Below are 10,887 nucleotides of genomic sequence, written 5' to 3' on the forward strand. Positions count from 1 at the left end.
CACCATCAGCGGGCACTTCGCATGCGCCCTCCCCGCACCTCCCCCTGCGCCCCGGGCCGGCCGGCGGTTGGACAAGCCGGCGGCGCGCCGCGCATTCATCCGCCTGCCCATGCGCGGAGCCAGCCCCCGCAAGGGAGGGCGAGGCAGCGGGAGACGCCTGCGCGAAACCCGCGCGCCGGCAGACGCCGTTCACGAGCAGCTCTAATTGGTTGGGAGCGGCTCGGCCCCGCCCCGCAGTGGCGTGGCCGGAGGTGTCCGCCCTACCCGCGGTCACCCCCCTCCCGCAGCACCGCCCCCCTCCCACGTCCCTGTCAGTGAAGGTTCCCGATGGTTCTGGAAGGAGGCGGAGTCCGCCGTATATAAGCCAAGCGCGCGGAAGGGCGCGCGCACTGGTGAAGGTACGTCTGTGAGTGTAAGCGCGCTTGCAGGTTCCTTGAGGCGACCAGTAGCCCTTCCCCCTCTGCCAAGGTGAGCGGTGCGGAGGCAGTGGCGGCAGTCGGTTGTACGGGGGGGGGGGGGGGATGGGTTTGCTGAGGAATCTTTTTTTTTTTTCCAGATCTTACTGGCTGGCCGGTGCTAATGGGTGTGCCGAGGGTGCAGGGTTGGGGCATGCAGGCGGCCGCGTGGTGCGGGATGCCTTCATTTGCTTTTCCTTCCAGTATCAGTTAAAAGTGAAACGGGGTTCGGAGGTTTTCTGGGGCCCGCAGTCGGGGTATGGCTGGAAGGGGGTAAGGGTGATGTATTTAAAGCTTGCATTATTGGTAATTTCGGTATTTTTGTTCTTACAGTAAAGTGGAGAGATAAAAATGGCGTGTTGGGGGGTGGGGGGGAGAAGGAGGACGGCGGACGGCCATCTTACGCTCGCAGAGTGGGGGTGAGAGGCAGAGTGGGGGCGGGAGATGACGGGTGAAGCAGGCTGTTGCTTTCGGAGGGGACCACCGGCAAAAGTAGCTCACTCCTCGCAGCGGCGCGAGGGGGTGACCCGGCCCCGTTTTGCTGCGAGGTGGGGGTGGGTCGGACGGCGAGGAGTCGTTCCCCTCAATGAATGAGTGCCCGGCCGGGGGGGGGGGGCCGTGGCGGGCGGGCGGGGGAAGGGGCCGCGCGGCAGCGCGCTCTGCGCGCGGGAGGGGGGCGGGCGGGCGGGGAAGGCTCTGGCAGTTTCTAGAACCTTTTATGCTTCCGCCGAGAGCCTGCAGGGGGCGCTGCGCGGCGGCGCGTGGAGAGGCTCCTGCCGCCCGTGGGCTTGGCTCGGAATCGCCTAAGGGGCACCGCGGCGTTAGAGCTCAGTGCAGTAGCTCATTGTTTCCTGTTAAATGAGCGTTGTTGCTAGGGATTGCGGTGCTGCACTTGCACTCGATTCATTTCGTAGCGGTTAAAGTCGGGTTGTGGTTTGTGAGGTCTTAGTCTTTGAGTCGAATGTGGGGTTCTTGAGCTTTGGCTCGTACAGAGGGTAGCCTAGGCAGCAGGTCCGGTTCTGATACTCTGTGTAGAACGGGGTAATGAGCTCGGCTGGACCGTGTTGGTACTTGAATTGTGGGGATAGTGTCTGTATCTGAAGGTAACAATTGTCTGAGCAAAATACGAGGTGGGTGTGAGTAAAGAGAAGTACTAGTCTCTGAAATGCAGGAGCTCAGATCAGTTTTTTATTTTTTCGTCATCTATACTCGCTCTGTAATGAGGGGAAGTAGGAGTTTCGTTATTTTCCAAGCTAATGGAGGAGAGGGAAAAATCTGTTGTACCAAAACGGTGCAAATCTGTAATTAAAATTCTGTGTTTATTTTTTGTGTATCTTAGGATTTCTGAATTTTTGCTGGTGAGAAATCGGATCTAGGTGTTCATGTTTTGTGTTATGGTGCTGTATTTGGAACAACACTTAAATGCGCTTATATTTAAACGTCATTGTTGGTGCTTGCAGAAGGTTATGTACACCAAGCTGCTGTGGACGGTATTTAAACTTGTTCTCTCTGTGCAGATGCCGGAAGCTGTGCAAACTCAAGACCAACCAATGGAGGAGGAGGTGGAGACCTTTGCTTTCCAGGCTGAGATTGCTCAGTTGATGTCTCTGATCATCAACACTTTCTATTCCAATAAGGAAATTTTCTTGAGGGAGCTGATTTCCAATTCATCAGATGTAAGTATAGGCTGTCAGCCTGCTTCATGTCAGTTGGGATACTGGATTTTTTAGGAATGGTCAGGGGATGCTGAAGCTTGTCCCGTATCTTACAGGCTCTGGACAAGATAAGATATGAGAGTCTGACTGACCCAAGCAAGCTGGATTCTGGAAAAGACCTGAAAATTAATCTGATTCCAAATAAGCATGATCGCACTCTGACCATTGTTGATACAGGCATTGGGATGACCAAAGCTGACCTGGTCAACAACCTTGGTACAATTGCAAAGTCTGGTACCAAGGCATTCATGGAAGCACTGCAGGCAGGGGCTGATATATCCATGATTGGTCAGTTCGGTGTTGGCTTCTATTCTGCCTACCTGGTTGCTGAAAAAGTGACAGTGATCACCAAGCACAATGATGATGAGCAGTATGCTTGGGAGTCATCAGCTGGAGGATCATTCACTGTCAGGCTTGATAATGGTGAGTATTAAATATTTTTTCTTAAGCAGCTTTCTGAAGTTTTCTGTCAGATACTTTGTGCATTAAAGAAAATAACAGTAGATAAGCAGTACTATTAGTCATGTGTTACATCAAGCCCAGACACAGCTGTTTCCACTCTTGCAGTTAGAGTAATGGTTGATACATAATGGAATGTGTAAGTAAGTCATAGTAAGGTGAGTTATAATGAGGACTTCAATTTTCAGAGCTTTACATAAGGTAACACTGACTGACACCTAGACTACTCTACGCTGTGCAAGCTTATCAAAGTATACGCAGGGTACTGTGAGGCTGAGGAAATGTTTGTCAGGTTGTTCTGTACACAGAAGCTTACATTTTTTCCACTGGTGAAGAAATCTGTTGATACAGCAGTGGCTGTTTGAAGAGCAGTGTGTTTTAGAATGTGTGATCTGCTGCACAAGTAAAGCATGTGAACTCCATTCTAGGTGAACCTTTGGGCCGTGGGACAAAAGTCATTTTGCATCTGAAGGAAGATCAGACTGAATACCTGGAAGAACGGCGAATCAAAGAAATTGTGAAGAAGCATTCCCAGTTCATCGGCTATCCTATTACACTGTTTGTATGTATCTAGCTTGGAAAGCTAAATCAGTATTGCCAGCTTCAGAGCAAATGCATATTTGAAAGGGGGAGACCAGGCTGTAAAGTAGAATTACAGGTGCTACATGAATGTAGTATTTAAATTCTGTTAATACAGTTCCATTTTACAGAGCCATTAATTACAGATTCATTAAGTTTAAACGACAAACAAACCCCAGAACTGGAACACCATTTACAGTGCTGGTACTTCCATAGCTTCCATATTACTGAAAACCTAGCTCTACCTTGATATATTACTAGTGGTAATGGAGTGTGATATAACTAAACAGCTTGAACTACTTAACTGTACAGTCACATAGAAGCCAATACAGTCTTTATCCTGGTGCTCAAAATGGAAGTCTTCAGTTGAATGTCGGAGGAAAATCTGATGCCATGTTAGTTTTTAGCTCTGAGACTACCAGGGACACTTCAGGGCTGATGGTAATAGAAGTTCTGGGTTTCACCGGTAAACTAATAATCTTATTGTAGGTGGAGAAGGAACGTGATAAGGAAGTGAGTGATGATGAAGCTGAGGAAAAGGAAGAAGAAAAGGAAGAGAAGGAGGAAAAGGCAGAAGATAAACCAGAGATAGAGGATGTTGGTTCTGATGAAGAAGAGGAAAAGAAGGATGGAGACAAGAAGAAGAAAAAGAAGATCAAGGAGAAGTACATTGACCATGAGGAGCTGAACAAGACCAAGCCCATTTGGACCAGGAATCCAGATGACATAACCAATGAAGAATATGGGGAATTCTACAAGAGTCTAACAAATGACTGGGAAGACCACTTGGCTGTTAAAGTAAGTCCTTGTCAGTCTTGAGGTGCAATTCTGTTTGCACCTAAAGCTCTCAGATCGATAAAGATGCTGCTGAACTGGATGCATTGTCCCACATCTTACTAAGGTTGCTTTGCAATTGGAGCGATAGTATGTGGGGGTGAGACCTTGTGCTACAATTACTTTGGCTACTCTTAAGGCTGTGTTTACAGCCTTAATCAGTGTTAAATAAAACTTGCCTTCCTAGTTTGTATAGCTTAGTTGTTACCAAGTCTAATTGAAAAACTTAAGAGTAGGTTCAGGTAACTACATGGAGTTACTTCGGTTTACTTGGGTTTACAGCTCAGTTTTGAAAAGGCCCATGGGTAAATGGGATGAGTAAGTGAGTGGCCTCTTTCTGGGTCTGCAGTGGGAAGTGCTGTAAGAATGCAGCTGCTTCCTGAAGCTCAGCATGTAGTATAGAGAACTGAGTGTTTTCAAATTCACCTGCTGGTCTGGTAACAATTGAATAGGACTTAGGATGTCTGACTGGAGAAAGTGCTTGTTCCTGACCCATGTTTTGTCTGTTGTTACTTTTCTGAGACCTCTAATACTTACTGTTTCACTTACACATTTGAAGAGTTGCTAAATGGTCACGCAAGTGAGAGCAATGCAGGTAGATAAAATGACATTGTTTCCTCACAGCACTTCTCTGTGGAAGGGCAGTTGGAATTCAGAGCTCTTCTCTTTGTCCCACGGCGTGCACCCTTTGACCTGTTTGAAAACAGGAAGAAGAAGAATAACATCAAGCTGTATGTACGCAGAGTTTTCATCATGGACAACTGCGAGGAGCTGATACCTGAATATCTGAGTGAGTATATTTTTGAGTAAAGTGTTCCCAAAATGTTAGAGAAAGTGCTTAGCAGTCTTGATGTTTTCCTTCATGTTTAAAGACATTTGGAAGGGTGAAGCCAAGTTCTTAAATCTGATAGGATTTGAAAGTACTGCTTGGTGTTGCCTGAAATGGTAGAAACCAATTTGTTATTTTTAAAGTATAGAGCCATTTAGGTGGTGACAATTTTGGTTTGAGATCTACAGTACTTATTGTCTAGAATGTTCAAGTCTCAATATAATCTTCCAGATTTCATGAGAGGTGTGGTGGACTCTGAGGATTTACCTCTGAATATTTCTCGTGAAATGCTGCAGCAGAGCAAGATCCTCAAAGTGATCCGGAAGAACTTGGTGAAGAAGTGTTTGGAACTCTTCACTGAGTTGGCTGAGGACAAGGAGAATTACAAGAAGTTCTATGAGCAGTTCTCTAAGAATATCAAGGTTTGTAGTAGTATTTTTGCTTCATATTACTGTTAGTTGTTAGCTGATGTTAGCTAACACAGTTTAGTGTTCATCTGAAGGAATTACTAGCTTTTATTAATTTCATTTTTGTAGCTTGGTATACATGAAGATTCCCAGAACCGGAAGAAGCTGTCAGAATTGCTGAGGTATTACACATCTGCATCTGGTGATGAAATGGTGTCTCTGAAGGACTACTGCACTCGGATGAAGGAAAACCAGAAACATGTCTACTACATCACTGGTGAGTTGGTAACAAATTGTTAATCTTTCAGGGGTTAGAAAATGGGAAAAAACCACGGCAGCTCTTCTTGCAGGTTGTTTGTCATTACTTGTTCTGGTAGTCAGTGGAGCCATAAATATTGTACTATGTCCATGAGGACAGCACAACTAGCTACAAATAATGTAATGCCCTTTGTACAGCTGGTTTGCACACCTTTTTACTGGTAAGCATACTTCCTAAAGTACGCTTTAGAATCTTCATGGTGGCTTTAAGATTATTTTGTTCAGGCTTCAGCTATTAACAGCCAGGAGTCTGAATTTTTAAGACTTAATGCTCAATCCACTTAAGTGTTCGGGTATGAGATAGTAAATTTTTTTTCTTAAGGTAAATGCTGTACAGGGCTCCTCAGATTATTCCTTAGCAGAAATGGGAAACGCTTCTGCCTGGCATTACAGGAAATCTTGTTTATTTTCAAACTGGGAAGAAGTGTATTACAGGCTGTGTCAGTTTGAAAGGCTTAGGTCTCTATGGGCCAGCCTAGTCTTTGCAGTAGCTTGTTGTACTGGTTTTGTGTCACCCTTTTTCCCTGGTCTGGGCATCACATGGTGAAAGTGTGGCATAGGCTCTAGAGAATAAGCAGGCTGCTATGTTAAGTGTTGAGGCTCAGACAACTGTGGCCTTCTCATTGCATACAGGTGAGACTAAAGATCAGGTGGCTAACTCCGCTTTTGTGGAGCGTCTTCGCAAGCATGGCCTGGAAGTGATCTACATGATTGAACCTATTGATGAGTACTGTGTGCAGCAGCTGAAGGAATTTGAAGGCAAGACCCTTGTTTCTGTAACAAAAGAGGGTTTGGAGCTTCCAGAGGATGAGGAGGAGAAAAAGAAGCAGGAGGAGAAGAAAGCCAAGTTTGAAAACCTCTGCAAAATAATGAAAGACATCCTTGAAAAGAAAGTAGAAAAGGTAATTAACAGTACCTGGTTTGTCTATATGTAGTAAGTTCAATGGTCTGAAGTGAATTCACTGCAGCAAAGGCTCAAATTAATAATTTTACAGTGGCCTTTCTGAAGGAGAGCAATCTATGCAAAATGCAGTGTTACAGATACAAGGTGTCTTTCACTTTTAGTGAAGCTAGGTGTTTCTGTTTAGTTGGCATTGCACATCCTGCTTTGTCTCACAAGTCTTTGGTCTTACATGGCCTGCAGCAGCATTTTGTAGTTGAACCTTAGTTAAATTGGGGGGATAGTAAATAAAATACACACATTCAAATACTAAATTCCAGGTATGTGCTTTGTATGTGCTTTTCTAGGTGGTTGTGTCCAACCGTTTAGTTACTTCTCCATGCTGTATTGTAACAAGTACATACGGCTGGACTGCCAACATGGAGAGGATCATGAAAGCACAGGCCTTACGAGACAACTCCACAATGGGCTACATGGCAGCAAAGAAGCACCTGGAGATTAATCCTGATCATTCCATCATTGAAACTCTGAGGCAAAAGGCAGAGGCTGATAAGAATGACAAGTCTGTGAAGGATCTTGTCATCTTGCTGTATGAGACAGCACTGCTGTCCTCTGGCTTCAGCTTAGAAGATCCTCAGACACATGCCAACCGTATTTACAGGATGATTAAACTTGGTCTGGGTAAGTTACAAATGTGTCCTGTCTCCAGTGACTGCTGGGCCTTTGGAGGTCACTGACTGTCCAGAGATCATTTTGATGCTTGTGGGAAAGGGGGAACCCTCTAATTCGTTCAAGTTGTGCAAAGGAAAAAGACTTTGCATCCTGACCTTGGCACTGATGAACCTCTGTTTCCTGCACAGGCATTGATGAAGATGATACTGCTGCAGAAGAAGCTAGTCCAGCAGTTACTGAGGAGATGCCACCTCTTGAAGGAGATGATGACACATCACGCATGGAGGAAGTGGATTAAACGAGTTCACAGGAAGTCATGAATGTTTCCTTGGCTAATATGAATAAGTTATATTTTGTATATTATGAATGTTACCTGCCAAAAAAAATCTTAGACACTTTGTCTGCATTCCCTCTTATATTTATTTTCAAAGATGTTATACCTTTATTTTTGTTACATTGCTTTTTCAGCTGATGTGAGATACAAATGCCATTGAGGGAATATTTTCTTTTAACACTGTACAACCCTAAACAGGCAAGTAAGGAGTAATTTTTGTCTCTATTAGCTGGTTGCAGGTGGCAGGGTTTTTGACTTATTCTTAATTGCCAGAAATATGGGAAAGAGGTAACAAAGACAGTATGACATCAGGATGTTCAAGTTTGTTTGTGTTACACAGCTCTTCAACTCTAAACCTGTCTAACATACAGTACCTAGTAACTAGGTATCTAGGAGAGCTGAAATATTTGGGAAGCTTTAACCCTTTTGCTCCTAACAAGGTCTTGATGTTTAAAGTTGTTTTTTATACTGTTTCAGGATTCTGGATTGCACTCTACCATAGAATAGAATCCACTGTAAATCTCTATTGTGACTTATGCAACTCTGCATGTACAGTTCAAGCCTAGAACTGTAAGAATAAAAGTGTTAAGAATGAGTCATGTCACAGACGTGTCTGTTTACAATGGGAATCAAATCTGCAGTGCTGCTGCAATGCTACTGCAGACTGGTATTATGGAAAAGTTCAGTTCTCAACATCTCTTCAGCCTGTTTCAGTCTCTGAAGAAGTGATTGTTTGCTTCAAGTTTGGTTTACCTGTGTTGATATTCCGGCAGTTCAGTGGCTCTGCATGCAGAGCTAGGCCCCTACAAGCCTGGCTGTTAGTGTTGTACTGGGGTGATGTTAACGTGCTGAATACCACATAGCACAGGCTTCCAGAAAACTACTAGGTTGTGCATCCTTACGTACTTCTGCCATTGTCTCTGAAGGAGAAATAGTAAAAGGAAATGGAGTTAATAGGTAATTCCAGCAACTTCCCCTGTGTATCAGTGCCTTGGGTGGTATTTACAAGCTTAAGTTAGTGAACTTCAGGAGGGAAGGGGTGGGGGCAAGTTCCAGGCATGCTGCCTGGTTCTCTGGCAGGTAATGATGTAGTTCCTTGGTACCCTCATCTATTTCATGTAATGTACATATGACAGAGGTGTTTTAGGTTTAGTTTCTCGGTTTTTTTCCTGCTGCAGTATTTCTTAAAAGCTACCTGGCTCTGGTTGCAGTGGTGTCCTGCAGTTACCTAAAACATACAGCTTCCTGCATGCTAAAAGCTGTTAAAGCAGCGCTGCTCTGGGGGTGGGGAGGACTAACTTGGGCTTCATAACACAATGGGGGGGAGTGGATACACTGGCACTGGTTTGGTGGGGTATGAGGGCTTTTCAATTTGATGTTTTTGTGTGTGAGCTTACTATACTGGTTGTGCTCACGTGTTCATGTCTAATGCTGAATTGCTTCTCCAAAACAAATTCAGGGACTGGATATAAAAGTGCTTCACTGCTGCTTGCTCTATTTCTAAAGGCTTAACATCTGTGAAGGCTTCTGAGTGGGTTGGTTGGGTTTGGGCCACTTGTTTTTTCACTTGGACCCTCAGCTGCTCTGCTAAAGTTTTTCTCTGGTAGTTAGGCCACACTTGGCCTTGGATCAAGTTACTCAGAGGGAAATAAAGTTAGGAACAGGGAGGAAATGGAGACATCCTTGCATTTTGCTCAGAGTCTGCATTTATGAAAGCTGTACTTAAAAGTTTTTTGGGGGTGAAAAACGACTGCCAGAACTTCGTTCCTACAGTTCTCAGTGCTTATGTGCTCAAAGTGTGTGTCAGATTGTTCAAGCTCTTGGTGACTAGAGCAATTGCCTCACTGTACTTCACAAAATAATTTGAACTTGTAGCTCACTAAGATGCCCAGAACTGCTTCAAATGAGGGGTGTCTCACAGACTGCAGCAGAGATGGGTGCTTCCTGTGCCAGGAAAGCAAGGTCACAACATGATTGTGCATGCGGTTCCCCCATGCCCCAGCCTGGGGCCAGGTGCAATGAGCTTACCCTACTCAGTTGCAAGCCCACCTGTTGGTAAGGTGAGTTGCCTTACATGTGTTCCATGGCTGCCTTGTGCTGTAGCACTGTTGCTATAGCAATGAGTATGACATGGAAACATGCACTCCTGGCTGGTAAGAGGAGTACTAGCTTGTGGTTTGGGGGATGGATGATGGAGGCTGTAAGAGCTTCCTTCTTGGTGATACCCAGATGCTGAAGGCTTTCAGGATGCTGGAGTTCAGTTTGCTGTAGGTAATTTTTCCAAGTCCTTGCTGGTAAAAATCCTTGCTCAGAGGTGCTATACTAAAACTTACAAGCAGGTGGATTTTAAAGATAATGTGTGCCTTGTGACTGAAACCTGTTTAAAAGATCTATAGTGTGTAAAATAACAGAAAATAAACCTCCCCATTAGTACTTCAAGATTTAAAATTCACAGTGACAAGATGCTAAGGATAGATTTCCAGTTGGTTAGTGAAGTGATGGCACAAGTCTGACTCAGTTCTTTACCTCTCCTGAAAACAAATGTATCTTGAGAATTCAGGTGAAACTTGAAGGTTATATTTTAATGAGAACATGCTGGTGTTTGAGTAGTTCCTGTGTTAACACGGGGCAGTTAGACTGTAGGACTTGCAGAGAAGACATAACAGTGAGTTGTGCTTTGGCACAGAGTGTGGGCTTCATCTGCCAGTTTTTTCCTGAAACACGTTTTGGGAAGTCAGGATACTGTTTGCAAATTATCTTGCTCACCTACCTGTTCTAGCAATTCATGGTCTTGGTTCTCACGTTCTGTACTGGTGTTAACAGGAGATGAAAGCATTGAGAAGCCATGTGTAGTTTAGGGAAGACTGGGCCCCTTCATAATGGCCTTCTTTTTTCCTGGCCTGCTTTGACCCTGCTGAGGGCTTGCCAATATCACAGCTGCTAAGCTGGAATGCACAGCACAGTTCAGCAAAGATTCAAGTGATGACATTAAAACATGCTTCCCCTTACTTGGGCTGCAGGACAGTGGAGCCAGCCACTGAGCAACTGCAGTAAAACATGGCACAGGATGGTGTTCTACTTCCTCTTTGCCTCCTGGCTTAGGGCTTACACTGCTGGTGGTCAGAGGTTTCACTGCAGCTTTTTGGAGTATTATCCTGTTGACCACAGTCTTCATTACTGAACTCAGAAGTACTTTTACTCCTTGGGAAGGAGCACTGCTCTATACATACGTGGTTTGGGTTTTAGAGCCTTGGGAGCACAAGTGCTGGTGTCCTGTTGCTATAGTGAAAAGCTCCCACCTTTGCATGCTGTGCAGTCTGAATTGCAGGTGGCAGCAGAAAAGGAATATAGCTTCCTTTGTCCTAGAAATTGGAACAGAACCTG

At 44.9% G+C, this 10,887-nt stretch overlaps 1 protein-coding gene across 1 annotated transcript; it reads left to right on the forward strand.

Moving 5' to 3' along the window:
• The first annotated feature begins 358 nt into the window (after window positions 1-358).
• On the forward strand, window positions 359-8,098 carry HSP90AA1 (heat shock protein 90 alpha family class A member 1). Its single transcript, XM_065685219.1, has 11 exons — window positions 359-468; window positions 1,973-2,131; window positions 2,227-2,593; window positions 3,058-3,191; window positions 3,698-4,006; window positions 4,667-4,832; window positions 5,103-5,293; window positions 5,408-5,555; window positions 6,230-6,498; window positions 6,845-7,178; window positions 7,358-8,098. Exons 2-11 carry the CDS (start codon window positions 1,973-1,975, stop codon window positions 7,465-7,467), a joined length of 2,187 nt encoding a protein of 728 aa, XP_065541291.1. The 5' UTR covers window positions 359-468; the 3' UTR covers window positions 7,468-8,098.
• The last annotated feature ends 2,789 nt before the right edge of the window (window positions 8,099-10,887 follow it).

Source organism: Lathamus discolor, chromosome 6 (genome assembly GCF_037157495.1).
Source record: "Lathamus discolor isolate bLatDis1 chromosome 6, bLatDis1.hap1, whole genome shotgun sequence".
NCBI classification, from domain to species: Eukaryota; Metazoa; Chordata; class Aves; order Psittaciformes; family Psittacidae; genus Lathamus; species Lathamus discolor.